The 22,885-nt window shown below is 31.0% G+C and overlaps 2 protein-coding genes across 2 annotated transcripts; both read right to left on the bottom strand.

Annotated features, from left to right (window-relative positions):
• Positions 1–688: 688 nt before the first annotated feature.
• LOC131656242 (uncharacterized) lies at positions 689–3,199 on the bottom strand. The gene is made up of 2 exons (XM_058925997.1): positions 2,901–3,199; positions 689–2,556 (listed from the first exon to the last, which is right to left on the bottom strand). Exon 2 carries the CDS (start codon positions 2,527–2,529, stop codon positions 1,387–1,389), a length of 1,143 nt encoding a protein of 380 aa, XP_058781980.1. The 5' UTR covers positions 2,530–2,556; positions 2,901–3,199; the 3' UTR covers positions 689–1,386.
• An 11,738-nt stretch (positions 3,200–14,937) lies between these two features.
• Positions 14,938–20,095, bottom strand: LOC131662099 (FACT complex subunit SPT16-like). Its single transcript, XM_058931792.1, has 2 exons — positions 19,685–20,095; positions 14,938–18,444 (listed from the first exon to the last, which is right to left on the bottom strand). Exon 2 carries the CDS (start codon positions 18,430–18,432, stop codon positions 15,202–15,204), a length of 3,231 nt encoding a protein of 1,076 aa, XP_058787775.1. The 5' UTR covers positions 18,433–18,444; positions 19,685–20,095; the 3' UTR covers positions 14,938–15,201.
• Positions 20,096–22,885: the final 2,790 nt, after the last annotated feature.

The following is a 22,885-nucleotide window of genomic DNA, read 5'->3' as shown; positions in this document are numbered from 1 at the left end:
AAGGCATGATAGAGCAGTAGAACATTGAAGGCCAATATGTGGGGAATAGGAACACTTTCGATCAATGTCCTATTTGGATCAAGGCAAATCACATCAATTGGGGTCCTAAGACATTTAAGACTTTTAATTTTTGGTATGAGCATTCTGGTTTTGTTCAATTTATATAAAAATGTGAAATTCTCTTAAAATTCAGGGTATGTGTGCTTATGTATTTAAAGAGAAGTTTAAGTTTTTGAAGGGGAAGCTTAAAGTTTGGAATCTTGAAGTGTTTGGAAAGTTGAATTTGAAGGCTAAAGAGGCAATCAAGGAGCTTAATGATTTGGATTTTTTTAGTGGCTTCGGAGTTAGGGCCGGTGTCCTTAGAAATCACAGCAAACTGAAAAAGGCTAATGCAAAGATGTGGCAAAGCTTGAGAACTAGAGAATCTATCCTTAGATAGAAGTCAATATTTAAATGGATCCAAGAAGGTGACTTGAATTCTAAATTTTTTCATTCAGTTATAAAAATGACGTTAAGAAGAAATAATATTCGGAGGCCAAATGTGGCTGGAGGTAGGTTAGACTACGTGGATCGGGTTAAAAATGGAGTTTCATAACCATTTTAAAAACAGATTTCAAAAGCCTAATCACAGAAGAGCAATTTAGTCTAGAGGAGATTAAGGAGGCATTGTGGCTTTGTGATAGTGATAAAAGCCCCGACCCGGATGGCTTTAATATGGGGTTCTTTAAAAAATGTTGGGAAGTTATAAGGGAAGACATTTTGGACTTTGTGAATGAATTACATAAAAATGACAAGATTCCAATGGCCGTCACATAATATTTTCTAGCTATGATCCCTAAAACCCTCAACCATCAGGAAGTTTCTGAGTTTAGACCTATTTGTCTCATAGGTTCCTTATATAGAATAATCTCTAAACTTTTGGCAACAAGATTGAACAAACTTATGGGTTCCTTAATTTCTGTGAATCAATCAGTGTTCTTACTTAATAGGCAAATGTTTGACGGAGTCCTGGTTCTAAATGAGTTAGTAGATTTCACTAGGAGGAACAAGAAGGAGTGTATGCTTTTCCAAGTATATTTCTATGATAGTGTAAAATTCGGTGCAAGGCAATCTAAAAAGGTTCAGACATTGGATCAAAGGAAGTGTCAAAAAGAGCAATCAGCTGCAAAAAACACAAAGGGACAATATGATCCTCTTAGGTAGAAATTATTTATCTGCAATGTACAGTTTAAAGAAGCAATATTTCAACATTTCAAAAAAAAATATGATACTGTCTAATGACATAAAGTACCAAAGAAGTTTCCACAACTGTTCAACAAATATAATGCGAAAAAAGCTAGTAGCATAAAATGAATTCTATTGACAACAGAATCACCAAAACTTAGTCTAAAGAAACAACAATTCAATATCTTTTACTGGTAAATTCAGCTCCATTATTTCTCCATCAGTCACCAAGTCTCTTTCTCTAGGCACATTATGAGTCCCAAAACTAGTTGAACAGAGAAATGAGCAGCAGTTGAAGTTCATATCTGGATATGAATATCTACAGATTAACCTCAAATCTTCTGTAACAAAATCATAACCAACAACAGCACCTGGAATCTGCAAGTATATAGTCTGTGCTTGTTTGGTATACGCAATAGGCGTAAGCGGCTCCCATTCCAATAATGTGTCATGAAATTCGTCACACGTAGAGGTAAAAATCTCATGTGTGACAGTATGGACTAGTTTCCACCTAAATTTTCCAGAATCACGAAACAGCCCGAGATCATAATTCTCCTTGAGAAGCTCCCAAATGTGGAAACCATCCAAATCAGTGTAACAATAGTAAACACAGCCGCTCGATTTGCACAAACATCGGCGATACATCATCGTCGATTGCCATGGCCAATCTTTGGAAAAATCCGGCAGTTCAATTAGTTCACAGCTGTTTTCTTTGACATGAAACACCAATAATTTTCCACCAATTTCCCAATGGACTGAACCATTTGAATAAAGAGGTTGAGTAGATAGTTCCTTAAACTCGAACTCTGGCAAAGGAGGCAGATTTAAATTGACAGAATGGTTTACCTTTACCGTACTCCATTCGCTTGTCTCAGAAGAAAATACATGAAACTCTAGTCCGGTCATCAATTTGGAAGTAGATTTTGCTTCGACAAGGACAATCTTAAACTGGTTATAATCATCGGAAGCTAAACCAACTCGAATAAGAGTTTCTTGAATACAAGGATGAGGGATCGTGGTAGACTCTTTGGTAAGAGGATTTACCACATAGTAGCAAGGTTGATCAGTGACATAACCAGATAAGAGGATCAAGCCATTGCATGAAGCAAGTGTTTGAACAAAGCTTTCAACAGAGAAACTTAGTGCATGGTTAAGGAAAGCTCCATTCTTTTGATTGTTATCAACATCCATAAACAAAACCTGAGATGACCCATTTTCAAACTGATACTGGCAAACAAGATCCACTGCGATATCATGAAAAGTAGTAGCCGAAATGGTTCGAGAATTCCCTCGCTCCATGTCCATTGAATGGTCTCACTACTTTTTCAAAAGCTGTCAACATATAGATGAATTCTGTTAATTGACTTGTGGACGTCTATACTACGATTACGATTATACTACGTCATTTTTATAGTTTTTTTAGGTTTACCTCTAACCCTAACAGTGCGACTACGTTTCATCTGATCTATTCTCTTTATCACAGAATCTTCGTATTTTTCTTCTACATATCATCATAATCATCTAAACCTAATTTTCATGATCTTTTCTACTATAAATACTAAATGAAAAACTGTAAGAACAAAAACCTAAAACTACAAGTATCATAAACAAACCCTAAAGATGATGATAATATATTATGAAATGTTAAGGAATCAAAAGAAACAAGAACAACTTACTGAAATATCTTCAAAAGTAGAGCACGTTTGTTCTTCTTCTGATTCTGATCTTCGTAACTGTGCGACGGTTTTCTTTTTCTTCTGGCGCAAGTTACTGCTTTCAATGCCGACTTTTGTGTGTGGGCCTACCCGATGAAAAAGGAAGGTTTCTATGAAATTGGGTTGTGGATGGAAAGGAAGTTTCTTGAAAGAGATTAGAAGAATCTTTCTTTCCAAGACATTAGACTAAGATTAATAACGGTAGTTAAGGAATGGTAAAACGAAAAAGCCAAAAGATCGATGCGGTTTGAGTTTTTCAACTCCTTGTGCTACAAGTTACTTTGTTTTTCTCTTGTTGACTAAGATTAGAAAAAGTACTTATATAGAGGTGATCTCAAAATAAAATAAAAAAGTCAAAAAAGAAAATATCACATAATGTTAAATGATCGTGTCATTAGTTATTTTATTTTATTTTTTTGGTAAGATTTAGTAAATTATTTACTATTTTTGTTTTTATTATAAGTCGTTTTGACGATTTTATGGATATTTAAAAATATAATTGTTGTTATAGAAAAGAGAAATTAGGAAGGATATTGATTTTCATTTATTAATGGTATGAAGGTAAATCAAAACAATTTTGAAATAATTATAATAAATATTTATAGTTATATTAGGAAAAATAACATTAGTGATTCATTAGTATTATAATTTGATATACATATTTTTTTCAAAACTGAGTTTAATAAAAAACGGAGAGAGTATTTTTTAATTTTTATTTAGGTTACCCACTTAAAAGATTATTTCGGCGTAACATGACAACACAACACAATAATATATCCTTAATGTCATCCATGAAAATTAATGCGCCTACAAGTCAACCATTCAAAAACACTGACATACTCATACCTAGGACTGTTATCGGTCCGGTCCAGTCCGGGTATTTTCTATCCCGAGAGTCGGACCAAAATAGTATCGGGTAAATCTGGACCGGACCGAAACAGTGATGGACCAATTTTTTGGACTGAAACCGGACCGTTACTTCGAATATTCGACAAAAGTATCCAATAAATATCTAATATAATATCCATTTTTGGTATCGGATAAAAAAATTACTCATTCCCAGACCGAATAACATGTGGTCGATCCAATGGACCGGTTCCACCGGTCCGATTCCCGGTCTAGTTCTCGGATCCTATGGACCAAATACAACCCTACTCATACCGGTGTATGAAGCATATTCAAATCACATAGGTGTTACCACATATCTTAGTGTCAGTTACATCAACAAAGTCATGGTCATTTAACAATAAGAACATCAACAAAGTCATGGTCATTTAACAATGATCTCAGAGATCACCTTAGTGAAAATAGTAACAACAAGGAGCATACATGAGTCAAAGCATTCTAAGAATAGGGGATCATCCCAAGTATGATCATTGAATCAATTTTACTACTTGTTAATTGGATACACTTCATCACACATTAGCATCACAATATTTTTTCATGTAAATCTAAAATCACAGAATGAGCATGGCAAAAGCAAGTCAAAAGATCAAATAACCACAAATGCATCTCAACCAATGAAGTGAAGGTTATATCACCTCCTAATATGATCCATCGTGTAAGTTCACACGGAAAAATTGGCGCATTATAGGGTTTGGTAAAATCTTACCTAGACCTAAAAGTTCAAATGTCGTGGTGGTGACCAGAAGTTAGACCCCACTAGAATTGTCACAAGGTGACTCGTCCATCAAAACCATAACTGCCAAAATGACAAATACAAACACAAAAAATCTTCATTTTGGACAAGTGATGATTGAGACATAAGTCTCACCCCTCAATACTCTCGATCATTGAGAAGGGACAAGGTAGAAAGATCCCAGAAACATGAAAATTTGCAACCCATATGTCACGAATACGGTGAGCATACTCTAGGGAACACTACGAATGTTAAAAAAATATCATATCAAACGGCTCATAAAATAAGTGGAATTGATTGGGAGGTGTTAAGTTACATAATTAAGTTTATGTTGTTAGTTAGTCTTTTCTTTGTTAGTTTGTTAGAGCATTATTAGGTATGTTAGTTATGCTCTAATTTTATTTTGTTAGTTTGTTAGAGCATTATTAGGCTTGTTAATTAATACTCTCTCCCAATATATAAAGGGATCATTAGGTCCTTCCAATAGTAATTTTTACCTTTCAATCAATAAAACTAATATATGTTCTTTTCATCTCTTCCAATGGGAAAATTCAAACCATATGTTTGTTGAGAATAATGTAAGTGTGAGTGTGAGGAAAATAGTCTCACATTGAATAGGAATGTGGTGACTTGGACATTTATAAGTGGAAAATCTCATTCACCTATCAGCTTAAGGTTTTAGGTGGAGAAGTGGTGTCTCTTCCACAAATGTATGTTGCTCAAACGAATGTCCCGAAAATAACAATGCTCCCCGCTCGATCCTCCCCCCGCTTGTGAGAAATTAGGTGGAGTCCCCGCTCGATCCTCCCCCGATTGTGAGAAATTAGGTGGAGAAGTGGTATTGCTCAAAGGAATGTCTCGAAAATAACAATGTTCTCTGCTCGACTCTCCTCCGATTGTGGCGCTAACAATGTTTAACAAGAGGAACAAAAAAAGTTGGAACAAATCACACTCGCAAGACGATAACTATGACAGTGCCAGCATCTCAAAGAGAAGAAGTGAAGCATCTTCCCTAGGTACACAAATGCATAAGAGAACAAAGGAGTGCATAGCAAGAGGTTCTGCCTTCCTGTCATGGAAGAGTGTGATGGAAAGACGGACTCAGAAGAGAACCTAACATCTATCAAAGACAAAATAAAACTTCAACAAACATGTCACACTCTGATGTGTGTTGTTTTTCCATGTACTCTAAAAGGTTGCCCTCTTGTAGTTCTCTTACCTCTCAAATAAGTTCATCAAGTTGTGGTAGCCATTGAGAGAGATGTTCCGTCTCCAAGATCATAGCTAGTCACATAACAAAAAAAAGCTAAACATGCCTCCTTGGATTTTTGAAAAAACAAGAAGATTTCTTCATTTAATTTATGGATCCTTTTATTGACGGGACTTCGAAAATCAAGAAACTCAACCCAGTTGTTGGCAATTGCATTCAATCCCCTCTCTATTTCCACTTTCCCGTTACATTTCTGTGTTGTATCTTTTATTCAATTCTCCATTACATCCTTAAACTAAGGTTTCAGTTCTATCTTATTTTTAAACAAAAATTATACTTTCAGACAGATCCTCTTTTTATATCTTGGTTCTGTTCGAAAATAATGAAACGAATCAATTACACCACAATAATGCCACCTAGACTAACTTGATTTTGTTTATGCTTATACAAGTTATTTGAGTTAATTAGCATTGTACCTACTTTGTCTCATATTTAGAATTAGTTAGGATATCATAGCTCTCATACCATAAATAGGTAAAGCTAATCTCCATGTGAGCTATATCTATGCGTGCAAGTAACATATATAAAACTAGTAAAGGACCCGTGCATTCGCACGGGTCACGCAAAGTCGATTTAAACAATAAATAAATATATAATGATGGTTAATAAATATATATAAAAGATACACAAATTAAAAATAAAAAACATTTGAAATTATAATTGTCAAATAAATATTAATTTAATATAGTTAGAAATATATACTTTAGTCGAAAAAATAAATAAAATAATTAAGTAGTTATCTACCCGTGCGTTTGCACACATCATACAATATAGTTATAATCTATCGTGAGTAGTCATCTACCCGTGCGTTCGCACGTATTGCACAATATTATAAATAATAAATAAATATAATATATGTGATTATATTTATTTGATTTGGTAACAGGTACCAAACTTTTTTGTCCAAATTTTGTTTATTGTCACTCATACCCCTATCTTAATATAAGCATTTGAAATCTTTTTACTTATTTTAAATAAAAATTTCAATATATTTAATAGATTTATTTTTTCAAAAATATCAGTTATAGGTTAATATGTACATATAAAAAATAAAGGAAATAATTAAGTATTTATCTATATCACAGTTGTAAATAAATATAATATAATGATGGTTAAAAATGTAAATAAAATATATACACATTAAGTAGCTTTGTCCCGTAGCTTTGTCCTGTCGAAAAATAAAGAAAAATAAAGAAAATAATTAAGAAATCATTTACCCGTGCGTTCACACGGTTCATACAATGTTATTATAAATAGTAAATTAATATAATATAGTGATGGTTAAAAATGTATATAAAATACAAAAAGAATAACAATTTTTTAAATGTAATTTTATAAGTAGTTTCGGTCAATCGAAAAATGTATGTTTTTCATAAGAAATTTATGTATTTATACATCATAATTGTATCATGTTTTTTTTTGTAAAAAAGAAATATATTAATAGCAATTTTTTTTAGTGTAAATATTAAATTTATCATAAAAAATTGCTAACATTTTTTTGATAATTGAAGTTTTTAATATCTTTTATTATACTTTAATAGTATCTTTAATTATAATTAATATATTATATATATATTTTTAAAAATAACATAAAAAAATAAATAATGTTCATAGATAAAACTATATTTAGTATTATTATATAGTATTATTGTTAGTAGTTTAGATTAATGAAGCAATTCTGACAATAAGTTAATTATTTGATTTATTGATCAATAAATAATTCATTAAAATATATAATTATTTGGTAATTATTTAATTATTTGATTTATTGATCAATAAATAATTCATTCAAATAAAAAAATTAAACAACAACATTGATTATAATAAATAATAAAATTAAATGATTATATTGGTCGTTAAAAATTTATTCATTCTATAATTTTGATATGGAAGGTAGAGATAAATATATTCTAATTAAAAAAGATGATTAATATTTTATTGAAAAAAATTAGTTATTTTGTTAATAAATAAATATTAAAAATATTCATTTCATTGATATAACTTCAAATAAAAAAAATTAAACAACAACAATGATTATGATAAAATAATAAAATTAAATTATTAATATTGGACGAAGCTAACAAACTGTAGTGAATAAATAAATGTAGGCCAAACGAAACAATTATTAATAGTGGTTGTCTTGCATATAATAATCGGTTGATATCTGAATGGATGCTTGATAAGCAAGAGTATAGCAATTTTTGAATAACAAATGAAGGGAAGATGATTAATATGATTGCATATATAGAACCGCAATGAAAGAGAATAGTGAAATATTGTAAATAGGAAAATTAAAAAAAATTGGAACATAACACAATGCAGTTGGATTGAAAATCGTTGAAGCATCTTGGAATTTGAATATTTTACGGTAAAAGAGGTGTGTAGGTTTCCCAATAAGTTGTAGAGGCAGGTCATAATGAATTTGGTTTTATCAATACGTTAATGAATGGTTTGCCATAAATAAAATTATTAAAATAGGCTTTTTAGTAAAAGGTATAATAGGTTTTTTAGTAAAACTTATAATAGGTAATTATGGTACTACCTCTTAATGATTACTTTGAAAATAAATATACTATCTTAAAATTTAAGAAATTTTATATTATAGGCTTTTTATATATTTTACCTGTAATATATTAGTTGACATAGTATATTTTTATTTGTAATTGAATTCGGGAAAAAAAATAAAATTTATGTAATTGAAATATTAAATTAAATAATTATTTCTCTTAATATTGAATATTATATTAAATAATTATTTCGGGAAAAAAATATTGAATATTATATTAAATAATTATTTCTCTTAATTTTTTTACAAATAAGATAGTTATTTTATAATAAAGAGTAAGTTTTTAAAAAATGGACTCTCTCTTTTCATATATATTTTAGAATATTTTTTTTACAAATAAGATGGTTATTTTATAAATAGATTGTTTATCATTTTTTTAAAGATAAATTTTGTTTATTTAGGTCTCATTTATCATTACTAATAAATTTATTATGGGTATAATGAATTTATTACAATAAATATATTTATTATAATAAATATATTTACCATTACCCATATTAAAAGTAGACTAATATAATTTTATAATTAGTATTAAACAAAAAAACTATACTGACAAATGGAATAAAAAGATATGACACAAAAGAATCTCACTCTTTTTAATACAAAATAAATATATCATTATTGGCCCCATATCACATAGATAAATAATATTATGATAGTAGTTATTATAATAGTAGATGAATAATTTCTTAAAAAACAGTAACAATTGCAAATATTAAAAAACACTGATTAATTATTATCACCTAAAACTACATATTCCCAATGATATTTTCTTAAAATTTTCTATAAAATGAATTTAGCAATAATTACCTACAATTACCTATAAAATGAATTATTATCACCTAAACTCAATCACAACTAATTAAAAAAGACGATTAATTATGATCACCTACAACTAATACCTACCTCTATTGGGGGTCCTTTGAAGGGCATGAATTGATTTATTATAGCAACCAATTAATAGATTTATTATAAATGCTCTCATTTTTTGTGAGTATCATAGGTTATTATAAGAGTAAATGTCATAGTTAAAAATAAATATATTTTCTTTTCTTAAATAAATATTATAATTACAATTATAATTACAATTACTAAAAGTTCAGATTTTAATTTGCATATATATAGTATTAAGTTATTATGTCAAATTACAAATATTATTTTATAATTCATTAGTTATTATTATTATTGATGATGATCGATTTGATTATACCATGGTCTCAAAATTTGGTTGTTTTGTAATTTAGAGAGTTGTGTTGAAAACATATTAACTTAAATATATTTAGTCTTCCTATCACAATATAGCCATAATAAATAAAAAATAAAATAAAGATAAAATAAAATAAAGATAATAATAATTTGAAGGGTTGTGAATGTAAGAGAATGATTGCAAAATGGTGTTGGAATTGGTTTATGCACATGAAACGTGAGGGTGAGCCGCCAAAAACGCATTGGAAGTGGAATAGTTCAACATTTTTTTACTAATATTTTTTTCACGTGAATAACAACAATGAGTGTATCAATTGTAATTGCCCTCATTAAATGTGATATTTCAAACTTCTCAATTATCAATAGTTATTGTATTTTATTATTTTGATTATTTTAGTTTAATTATTTAAAACTACTAATGGGAAATATAATAATTAAAATTGAGAATAATTATCTATAATCAACTAAATACAACTTCTAGATAATAACAAATTCTACATGTTTTCACATAGACAAATTATAAACTTCAAAATAAAATAAGAAAATAAATAATAGTGAAAACTACTCAAGACAAAATTGAATTGAATAGTAAGAAATTAATCAATTGTATAAAAAATAATTATTAATTAAAATTATTAAAGTATTATTAATTAATAAATTAATAAAGTAAATTAAAATTATTAAGTATTATAGGTAATGCATATCCAATTATGAAAGTCAAAACTACATGCAGTTTCCAATGAACTAATAGCATTATAGATGAAATTATGAAATTATTCTTACCAAGATCTTTTGGCTTAAGTGTTATATGAAATTATGAACTTATAGCATTATAGCATTTTAGATTAAAGGATAACACATGTGTGTTGGAGATTGTAAGCAATAGTTGTTTCATATGAATAGTAATAATAGTGCATGCAAAAGAAACGGCTGACACGTTTTTCCTAGGCTAGCCATACCATAGCATTACTGCATAGATCTCAATGTAATACCAAATCAACAAAATATCTTTAACCAACTTTGTAAGCAACATATCAATATAATTATTTAGAATGAATTGGAACTGCTGGAACTGGGAAAGGGAGGGAATTAACAGGAAATTAGGACTTTATTAAATTAGAAATGCAAAAAAACTTAAATAATCTAATATTTTCAATACAAAAAATTATAAGATAAAAAAGAGAAACAAAGATAGAATGACATAGTAGTGAAAATCATATATCTCACCAAAAAAATAAATAAACAATTAAATCATTCTACTTGTGTGTGTATCAAACAGATTAATTGAAAAAACAATCTGGAGTGATATAAACAAAAACCACAATGCTCCCCTCCTGATTCAAAAACTATTTTCTGTCAAAAAAAAATAATCAAACCTTTAACAAACACCACTATATAAAGTCCAACTCTTTCCTTAAAAAAAAACCATAACTTTTTTAAACAATAATGTCTACAGAGGAAAAACATACGGGTAACAATCAATTTTGAAAAATATAAGTTATTTGGGAACTCAAAAATCTTATAAAAAATGTTAATTTAAAATAAAATAATTTAAAATAAAATAATATATATGTATTGGAAACAATAAAGTAGAAATAAATCAAATTATTAATTGAAATCATATAGCTTAAATAGGGTGATATTTCATACATATATTATTAAACTCACATTAATACTAATTCAAATTACTCCAGGAGTAAGTGTTGAACACTTACTCCAAGATTCAACTCAATTTGAATTAAGAATATTATTGTTGCAATAATTACATAATATAGCAATATTGATTAATATTAATATATATTATTCACTTGAAATATATAATATATAATAGAAATAAATGTAATAATAATAATAGTAATAAAAATTCTTATATTAATATAAATAAAAATTCTATTTTTAAATTATTTAATTATGAAATTATATATGCAAAAATATATTATGCATCTATTTTCTTATAAATATTTAGTGCATACTAAAATAAATCAAATAAAAATAAATTTGAGTTTTTCATTAATAAATTGTGTTTTCGATACATCATAATTGTCTCATGTTTTTGGTTGAAACAAATATTATATCAACTTTTAGTATAAACGTTACCATCTAAATTCACCTATTTAAAAAACATAGATTTCTTTTTAAATAATTTATTATTATCGTTTTTCATTTTATAAGTTATTTGTTTATTATTTTTGTATTTTATTAATATTTAAAAAAAATCAAAAATGGTAATGATTACTAAAAAAATCATAATAATTAATAGTTTATAAAAAAATTTAATGCTATTTACAACCTTTAAAGGTAGTGAAAATATGCCAATTATGCTACTTAAGAGGACACGACACTACTATCATCCCTTAAATATATGTATCAATTTTAAAAAATCCAAAATTAAATACTAATAATAATAATAATAATCCATTTACATTAGAAAATGCAAAGAATCTTGATATCAATAATTACAGTTAATTTTGAATTCTGAGGTAAGGAATCGCTTACCAATGTAAAATTTGCAAATGAAATATTTTTTTTTGGAACTTGATAAATACTATCTATTATTTGTTTCGGAAAAAAACATGTTAAAGAAAATATTAAAAATATTCCAAAATTTAAATCAATTTGAATTAAGAAAATGAATGTTGTGATAATTACATAATCGCGCAATATTAATCACATGAAATTACATTTATATTACAAAAATAAATACAAAAAATATAAGAATAAGCAATACTACATATTTTCACGAAACACCATTCTTTTATTTATTTATGTTTTTATGAAATCTCTATTAAAAATCACTTAAAATAATCAGAAATAATATCTTAATAAAAAAAGTATAAACTAATAACATGCTCTCATTTATGTGAAAACAAATAATTCCTCTTCTTTCAAAATCTTCCATCTTCCATTTCACCTGTATATTACTATATATTAATACCTGTAAAAAATCAATAATAAAAAATTGACATGTTAAAGGAGTGAAAATAATGAAGATCTTTTATAAAAAGATTAGAAAATAAAACATACTATAATTAAATAAAATGTAATTATACAATAAGAAAATTAAATTAATGGAAAAAAAGTAGCATTGGTGCCATTTTAGATTATAGTGTGCCTGATTATATTCATTTAGATGGTTAAAGTACACTTCTTCTATCATTACACAACAACATAGACAAAGTTTTTGCTTCTAATTTTTTATACCAAAAAGAATATCGGAAAAATGGTGTTTATTTGTTTTCTCTTACGCTAATTTATTTGTTTTTCCTCAAAAACTCCCAAAGCTTCCTTTCTCATCCCAAAATAACGCAATGAAAAAATAAATTTCTGCAAAATCAAAAACCAATCATCACGGTTACATTCTCCATTTTTTTATGAAATCAAACCCAGAAATTTAAAGCTTGAATCAGTAATAAAAAAATATGTTGGACCTGCGGATCTGAGCGGCGGAAGGGATGTGCGACACGGTTGTAGACGGCGGCAGTTGATGTAGACTGAGCAACTTCTAAAAAATAAAATACCAAGAATTCATTATTATGAAAAATCAATAAATAAAAAAAAGCAGATTATTGATAAAAAAAAGCTAGAGATAAAAAAATAATGAGGTAAAGGAAGATAAAAAGAAACCCTCTGTTTGATATAAAAGAGAGTTAGATATATTTGATTAAGAGAATGAATTTAAAGATGGAGGAAAGGAATTGGAAAGGGTTGTGGTTCAAATTCATGATATTTCAAATGCTTGGAATATTGGAAGGAACTGTTGAAGAGAATAATAGACAACTTTGTTGAAGAGAATAAATTTATAGATGGAAAGAAAGAATTGGAAGAGACTGTAATGGGTTGTAATTTAGGGTTTGGAGGTTGAAATCAAAAGCCATAATATATAGAGATCATTGAACAGGGTTTTTCAGAAACCAAAGTTAAAAAGCGTGGAAGAGATTTTACTGTATTCAAGAAAGTTTTCCACAATTCCAATACAAAGCTGTCACGACAGTATTAATGATGTAAAAGAAAATGGACAATTGAGTGGTTATTAAATGATGAAAAATTTATTCATTAATGAAAGTAATAAAAGAGATACAATTACCGCTATGTCCCCGAATATCACCTTCAAATTGGTGATTATAGGGATATTGAAAGAATTTCATATGTCATGTACTTTATTATATTAAAAGTAGATAAATTTAATAACAGTTAATGAGCCGAACCAATTCAAAAATAATTTGAAATTCGGTTCGATAATTAAATCGTTGAATTAGGTTCATGAACCAAATGAGTTGAATATGAACTAAAACCTAAGTTCGTTAACTAAATTAGCTAAATTTGAACTATGCATAATTCGACTAGTTTTTAAGAGTTGAATTTTCTCCAAAGCTAGGTTTATAAGTCAATTCAATTATATATAAGATGAATTATATTGTCCTTAAGAGTGAGTTTAAAAATTTTCTTCAAATCTTAGCCCTATCAACTCGATTATATATGAGATAATTTATATTGTCTTTAAGAGTTGAATTTTCTCCAAAGCTTAGCCCTATATTATTAACGATTTTAATTGATGATTTATATTTTCAAGTTGGCAAAATATTTCTAAAAATAATTATATATCATATAAATTCTAATCTTAAAACTTTTATTTTATTTTGATATTTTTTTTATTTTATAAAATATTAATATAAAAAGTCAAATATATAAAAAAAAATTTACTTAGAAAAAAAGACTTTTAGGTCCGTAAAAACCGATATTGAAACTGAACAAATTCTTAATAATCGAGCTGAGCTCATGCAAGTTCAAATCGACTCATTTCATCCCTACAAATAACACTAACTACTTTATACAAAATAGTTGCAAGGCTAACTAACTCAAGTATAAACATCAAGTTAAATCTAGTTAATCTAGGTAGTTTTATTGTTGTGGATTCATTGAACCGTTATGAAAATACTCAGTTAGTAATAAATTATTCACAGTGCGGTTAAATTCACTTTTTTGAATTGTTATAACCATTAAGTTAGATTGTGTTTTCTCCATACCTAAACCTTAAACCTATCAACACACTTTTGAAATTGACATAACTCTCTAATAGGCACTCTCACTCTAGTGAAGTTTGACACAAACTGATAAGAACCTACTAAAAACCCTTCTATAAATAGAACCCATGATACAAATTTTTTAAATCCTTAAAACTTTTGTAAGATAACAAGGAGCGCTAAAGTAATTCGTCCAACATAATGTCTCACCCTTCAATCTCCACCATTCTACTGTTCTGTAGTAGAGAAAACAGCCAACAGAGAAGAGGAAAAGAAAATATTAACAAAAAAACACATAACCAGAAGAGAGATCGAATAACATGATAGAAATAGAAATAGCAGCAGTTCTTAATAGTGATAATAACCACATAAACATTTAAAGGACAGGCATTAGATCCACGGATCAAGGATTCCTGGAGTGGCTGAAACTATACTAAGTGATGGAGAACCTAAGTTACAATCATAAAAGACAACTTGTCCAGACACAAGATGCACCAGCAGCTATGAGACAGTAATATCAATACTTAAACATCAAAATGACCAAGAATTAAAACCATAATCTATCTTAACTTGGATCGCTTTGGCATACTACTACTTATATTGCCTCGAGACTTACCAAAGGCTTTAGCCTTCCTTCTTTTCCTGTCTTCTTCACTGTCAGACTCATTCCCTTTCTCCCTATCCGCATTGCTTGCTTCCCTCTCCAGTTCTTCCCAAGTCTTTCCCTTCTCTTCCTCTGAATCCTCTTCTGAGTCCTCTTCCTCCTCATCCTCCTCAGATTCAACAAGTGATTCACTTTCAGAAGCCTCCTCTTCAGAATCTGATTCAGGCTCCATATCAGATGGTTCATAACCTTTATCTGATTCCTCTGAGTTATCAGATTCTGAATCAGTAGCTTCTAAGTTCAGAAACTCCCAGCCACCACCTTCAATGAAGCTTTTAGGATCGTCAGTGATTGTCTTTAGGATCTGACGCCAGTTCAGATTCAGCCTGCTTTCATAGTATTTGATGTCTGTTGTGTCAAGCCACTCCTTGATGCCATCAAGTGATGTAGAAGGGATAGAATCGATCCTGAGGACATCCCGCTTGAAGTCCTTAAATACAATTGTCATATCAAAGTTCTTCTGCCCAAGACCAACCCTCTCCAGATTCACAATCTCAATCTCACCTAGGGTGACAACAAGGAAAGGAGTCTCTATCAGTTCAACAAGGCAGGCTGAGGTAGGGACAATAAATACTGAAGATTTATGAGGTACACCAGGGAAGCCAAGTTCTCTAAGAGGTTGATCAAACTCCAAGTCAAGGCCACTGAATTGTGGTTGTCCCCAGAGATCATTTACCCGATTCACAAAGCTTTGAAACTCTACATTAATCTTGTTCTTTCTCTCCCTCTCTCTTTGCTCTTCTTCAAGCTCATCAGGATCATAAGCTGATCTCTTCCCACCTCCAACATTCTGGACCATGTCCATTACCTCAACATAAAACTGAACATCCTTGGTCTTCTTATTTCCTACCATAATATGGTTGTGCAGATGAAAGTGCAGGAGGGTAATCATTTCATTTTCTGCAGGCTGGAAGAAAGCATGTTTAATATTAGCAAACATCACATCAACACGCTCATCAGATCTGGTGGTAGAATATCGAAACCCATTCACATGAGCCTCAAGAGTGCCCGGTATCTTCCTTCCACGCCCACCAAAAGCAGGGCGAATCCAAAGGTCAGACAATCTTATTGGCTTAAATCTGTTGTTGGCAAGCTGCAGTTTCTCCTGGGTAACCAAAGTTGCTCTCTCAGCTCTCTCGGACTCCCTTGCTACAACTTGTCGTCTGAGTGTTTTGATGGATTGCACAACCTCACTTATATGCCTTGAATCCTTAGAGCGGAATGAAGCTTCCTTCAAATATATAGATCCTTGAAACTTCATCGAGTTTGAATCATGAGGACTGAAAGGGGTCCCAGGAACATTGAAAATAATTCTAACATAGCAATTGCGATTGGTGTCCTGCTGGCTGGAAACAGTTCGAATGAAAGCCACGTGAAAAGGAACCATACTTCCATTAATTGGCAAGAGAACTGCTTCACTCTTTTGATCAATCTGAATCATCATCTCTCTGGGAGGGGGAAGGTCATTTATGTTCTTGTAGGCAACCAGTTCTGCAGAAGACCTGGAAGAAGAACGGTTGTCTCCGCCCTCATTACCACCACCAGCAAGCCGCCTAGCAGTTTCTTCATTTTTCTGACGAGCAAGTTCTGCCTGATGCTGTCTACGAAGTTCCTCTTTAGAAATCTCATGATTGTCTGACCTTAGAGTTGTCTTAGACACCAAGGGTTCTGCACCTCTGTGAACAGCCTTTGATTTGGGCTTTTCTTCTTCCTCATCCTCATTGAAAGAATAAGCCACATCTTTTAAAGCTTTGGAGCTCATCGAAGTCACAACATCTGCCTTGTCTTTGTTGATGATCACTGTGTCAGCAAGCAAGAGAGAGAAGATCTTGTTCTTGGACTTACTGTTCTCACATTGCAAATTCTGAAATCCAATTGACACATTGAATACCATGCCTTCTTTAACTATCTGGTCATTCTTAGCATTAATATTCAAACCTGACTCCCGAAACTCAATGCCAATTCCTGTCCCAGCAGACTTTGTCAAACAGGAAACCATGTCAGGGGCATCCTTTTCCACAACAGAAACTGCAGCTAGATATGCAGCACTCAACTTATTCCCAGGCTTTAGAGAACCAATAGTGGCCTCATGTGCTTTAAGAAGAACCTCATAAGCCTTACTTTGAATAGGGTCTGCATCAATCAGGAAGCTCCTGGCTATATTTGAGCAGTAGCTTTTGTACCGGGCACCGACTGCACATATAATTACACTGGCAGAGTCATAGTATAGTGCCTCATCGTTGCTGACAGCACTAGGCTTAAGATCAAACTTCCCCCCACTCTGAAAAATTGGAGGGTAACAGATGTCAACATTATCTGCCTTCAGTTTGCAGTTGACTTTTGAAGGCTCCAGTATAACTTTCTCAGTCTCCTCCATCAATGTAGAATGTAAAATTTTCTTCTCTTCATCAATTACATTCTCAAGCTTTGAAACTACAAAGTTCTTCATCACACTGGTTGTGAGGTATGCGGCTCTCTTGATGGATGTAATTTCTTCATTACTTTTTGCAGAAAACAATGCAGAAAATCCATTTGCCACATCGCTCAGATTAAATTTTGAGTTTTTTAATTTTTCAGCCCATGCTTCAAGCAATTTCCCTTCAGGTTCCTCTCTAGTTATGTGTCCAACAGTGGAAGAATCATGGCCATCAGACTTTGACTGAACACGGATGGCACGGATAATAGCATCCATAAGAGAAGCTCCATCGTCATTTTTAGGCTTGACATGCAATACAATCTCCACACCAACTGACTCTCGGGCAGATTTTTTGACAGATTCGATAATAGATGCCTTCTTTTGGCTGCACAATACATGGATCTGCGCCTTTGTGAAGACCATTATTGTTTCCGGGAACTCAAATCCAAGGAGCCACAAGAACAGAGCAGTAGATTTAAGGTATCTTAGATCTTCTGAAGGTGGAGGACATGCAACAGCAACTGCGTCAGAAGAGCCCCAGATATCTGCTCTATGTTCATCCCAATGATTGTAAAATGACTTCAGTCTGGTTTGAAATGTAATCAGATCAATAGCATAGGCCGAACCAGCTGCACTAGATTTTCCATTGGCAGCTTGAGCATTGGATTTTCCATTGGCAGCTTGTGCACTTCCATTTCGATGGTCTGACATGGTCTGCTATTTCTGGAAATAAAAGAAAAAAATGACAAGAAACAAGGATAAGAAACTAGAAGAACAATTTTAGTTGCAAACTCTATTTTATCCTCCTTAAGGAACAGATAATGGATGAATAAAGGATAAAAATATGATGTTCCAGTGCACAACGGATTAAAAATGAATGTACATATCTCTAACATTTGCTATCTATATTTGGCATATCAATCAAGTAATTGCAATTAATTGTTTTACTATCAAAAAATTTGTGTTCCTGACCAGATATTTAAGCTTAAAAATTAAACAAGAAATTTCTCACTACATAAATATAAAGAACAAGCCAATAAGTAGAAAACGGCCTAATACACACTGTCACAATTCACAACGCCCCAGGGGGAAATTGAGGCCAGCAAAAGAGCTATTCAAATATTGGGCGTGGAGATCATGACAGCAAATAAAATCGCATGCACACTTTATTTGGTGAATGGTTCTAACAAATAGCACATTCCAGTCAAAGAGTAATCGGAATACTTCTCAGGGAGAAGATGTCAGACTTTCAACACATTCACAAGCCGGACACAATTATCTAGAAGCAGCAGTCCATCACAATGAACCAGCTTCCTTTTCTAAACCAATATTCATTCACCCAGAAACCAAAATGCTTCAAACATCTTGCCTAATGCATAACGCCAGAGCACAGTGAGCACCCCGTTTATAATTACTCTATAATTTAACACATTCAACACAAAATCCCAATCAATTTCCAATTTCTCAAAAAGGTCCACAGCCAAATAGATGGAGAAAAAAGCATAGTTTAACAGCAACAAAAACAAAGAAACGCAAATTTCCTACCAAAATCAAAAACAATAACAAAACATAAAAATCTTATCACAATTTTATCAACTGATTCAGCCAATAACTTAGAATCACCACTAACGTAAATCACAAAACTAAATAAAATTAACCCTGAAAAATTACTCGCACGAAAATTAGGGTTTGCAAGGTTTTGCGCATCAGAACCAAAACGACGCCGTCTTCCGCTACAACACACCGCTTCCACGGAGTAAAATAAAGAAAACGTCTGAATCTCAAACTCAAAGAAATTAACAACATCGCATCGTCGCTCAAAGCTCCGTTACAGTAATATATACACAAAATTTCCAGAACATCCAGAAAAAATTAAAAAATATAATAAAAAATAAAATCGAATAAACTGAAAAATTGTTTCGGCCGATTTGAGATGAAGATGGTAAAGAACGAGAAAAAAAACCTGTAAACAAGTAGCGGTGAGAGGCTTCAAGCGTAAACCGTGGTTGTTTCGTAATCTGCGATTCGAGAAATTTGTTGGAAGCGGCGCGAGATTGTTGAGACGATGACGAAGAACGTTTCGATTTGGGGAAACTGTACCCTAATTAGGGTTAGAGAGTGAGAGATGAAAATCGGTATGGGTGTTTTTAAAGGCGTGGATAGGGTTTGGATTTGTTGTGGGGAGTGAAATTGAGGTAATGAAGAGAAACGGAGATGAAGATGTTGGAGGGATGAGAGAGGGGGAAATTAGGGTTCATGTGCTGTGGTTTGAGAAGTGGAACCAGAGAGATTTGGGTTTCGAGTCGCGTGAACGAAAATGGAAATATATAAAGGGAAAAAATGGGAAAATTGCGCCAAACTATCCCGGGCGAAATGTATTGCCCTAGAATGTAATCTTGCTTTTAAGGAGTAGTCATAGAAAAAAAATTTATTGTGAAAATAATATTATAAGTTCTTAAGGAAGAAATTTAGGTTGAATCGAGATCAATTTTGTCAAATTCGATTATCAAATATATTTTTTCTTGTTAATGTTGGAATCAGATATAATGTCACACGGTCCAATTTTCAGAATCATGAATAATATTGTTCATATAAAAGAGAAGTGATTTTACATGAATAAAAAGTCTACGAACTATTGTATGTTACTGAAAGAAAATGAACTGCATCGTACTTGCAAAAGCAAGAACTTTATCGAAAATGTAATGCTCTTACCTGGCATCGCACGCCCAAGATTTTATGTAGAACAGAATGAAATTTTTTCTGGAAAATATGTGTCTTTCCATTCGTTACGAAAGAGCCGGGAAGGTGGAGCAGTGTAAATAGAGATGCGAGAACTCTTAAAATGAAAGTCAATACTTCAATCAATAGAGATATTAGTAGAAAGTTTCTAATTGAAAAGGTTATTTCAGCCATAAAAGAAAAGTGGCAAATAAATGATATAAGACACCTGATTTTCATTCAACATGACAATGCAAGATGTCAAATTAATGAGAATTATATTAAATTTTGTCGTGTTGCCAAACAAGATGGATTTGATATCTGATTGATTTGTCAATCTCTAAACTCGCTTAATTTAAATATTTTAGACCTTCAATTTTGCAGTGACATCCAAGCATTACAACATAAAGAAACACCTAAGGCAATTGATGACCTAGTTGTAGCAATGAAAAAATCATATGAAATATATTCCTTTGTTCAATCCAATAGAATTTTCTTAACACTACAGATACATATGATAGAGATAATGAAATTAAAAGGTTCAGACAAATACAAAATTCCATATTTAAAGGAAGATTTTATGCAAAAAAAAAAGAATGACGGTTGCCAAATCAAATCAAATATAATCTCTCTTTAGTTGAAGAAGTGATTCATCATTTGAATCCTCATTAGTATATTAATGTTTGCAACTTTAATTTTTGAAAACTAATGATGTTAATGTTTCAATGTCTACAATTTGAAATATGTATGCTAATACAAATAATGATACAATATTAGTAGTATCGTGTTTCCTGATCAAATTCTTTATATAGACACATATGAGACTTATTCAATTATTTTAAAAATAAAGTAAATATTGTGACATTGGAATAAATGCGTATTACCATTAAGGGTGGCAAAACGTGTCATGCTCGTTTTGCCCGCACTTTTTTGCGGAGCGGACTAAGGTTTTAGGTTTGCACACTTTAATGTGTTCATCTCATTTTTTTTTGCAGGTGCGGGCGTTAACATAAATTTTCACATTTTTAGGCTTTAAATAGGTAGTGCACATGAGCCTGACTCGCCCCCGCCCTCTTTTTTTTGCGAGGTGGACTAAAATTTTAGGCTTGCACTATTCACTATGTCCGTCTCACTTTGTCTTTTTTTTACAGATTTTTACGGACCGAGTCTAAATAGGGTGGACATGCTTGTATGCCACCCTTAATTACCATATCACAAAATAGGTGTTTTTGAATATTGCCAATGAAGATTCAATATTGCTTCAGCATTAGCAAGAGCAAACATATTGTAATTGCAACCCTTAAGTTTTTTAATGAAATTCACATGGGTTTTAATGGACTACTTCACTACGCTGCATTTACTCACTTTGTGTGGCTGCTTAGATGATAGTGTAAATTCAATTGGTCATTAGCACACATATGTTGAAGTTTTTATAATGTTGTTATCTGATAGATAATTGTAGGAATTATACTAGGGTTAATTCTTATAGATGTTTTGGTTCAGTCTATTTAGTTCTAACTAAGGTTACATTTATATATAGAAAAGTTGAAGGAAAATGAAAATCTCATAATATCATTGCTCGTCCACACGCTGTCACGTCACTTTAATTCACTATTATCCCATGTAATTTATATTCGCTACAACCACACCAAAGGCACTTTGACTCTCTTTTCAATCATGAATCTCTGATCTTTATCAAATGGTTAAAACACATCACACTTGAATCACTACCGCTCAATTTTAATCGCACTATTGATAATTTAACACTATCGCATAACACTATTGAAGCAACTTTTCAAATTTCCCTCTTAGGCCCATTCTCCAACATTGATGCATATCTCTCTGATTAGATATATCTGAATCAATCTTTACTCATCACTCTTCACTATTCATCTTTCTCTCTCGTTTCTCATTATTCTTCTCATCTGAAACAAATTTTGCTCTTCACCTCTCCAACACGCTTTCTGATAATCTCTCATTATTTTAAAGTTTAAGTTTTTAAAAAATCTCACATCTTACTAATTTATTTTATTTGCATTTATTTACGCTCAGCTAAGGGTCTGTTCTTCCATTTTCAAAGCTCATGTTTATACTAATGTATGTCTTCATTCTTTTGTTGAGTTTGTCCCCTCAAATATCATAGTTTCTTTTACTATATTGATTTACACGTGTTCATTTTTTTGGCAGAATATTGTGTCTCACTATTTTGTTCATCGTTTTTCCCAAACCAAACGCAAACTACTCAACAACAAAATATATATACTCTTTCTCTACACTAATTTTAACCGAATGTTTTTAGGTCAATGTTTTTTGTAACTCATTGTTGTTTCTTGTGTGATTATTTTTTTACCTATTTTTTGTTCGTAGCTATTTGTTGTTTATATCAATTTATTGTCTTTGTCTAAACATTGTTTTTATTTGAATGTTGTTTTATATGAATGTTGTT

The sequence above is a fragment of the Vicia villosa genome, linkage group LG3 (genome assembly GCF_029867415.1).
Source record: "Vicia villosa cultivar HV-30 ecotype Madison, WI linkage group LG3, Vvil1.0, whole genome shotgun sequence".
In the NCBI taxonomy this organism is placed as follows: Eukaryota; Viridiplantae; Streptophyta; class Magnoliopsida; order Fabales; family Fabaceae; genus Vicia; species Vicia villosa.
This window is presented reverse-complemented; position numbering and strand designations above follow the sequence as displayed.

Excerpts from the sequence above, each read along its gene's own strand:
- LOC131656242 (XM_058925997.1), bottom strand. The coding sequence starts at position 2,529 with ATGGACATGGAGCGAGGGAATTCTCGAACCATTTCGGCTACTACTTTT.
- LOC131662099 (XM_058931792.1), bottom strand. The coding sequence starts at position 18,432 with ATGTCAGACCATCGAAATGGAAGTGCACAAGCTGCCAATGGAAAATCC.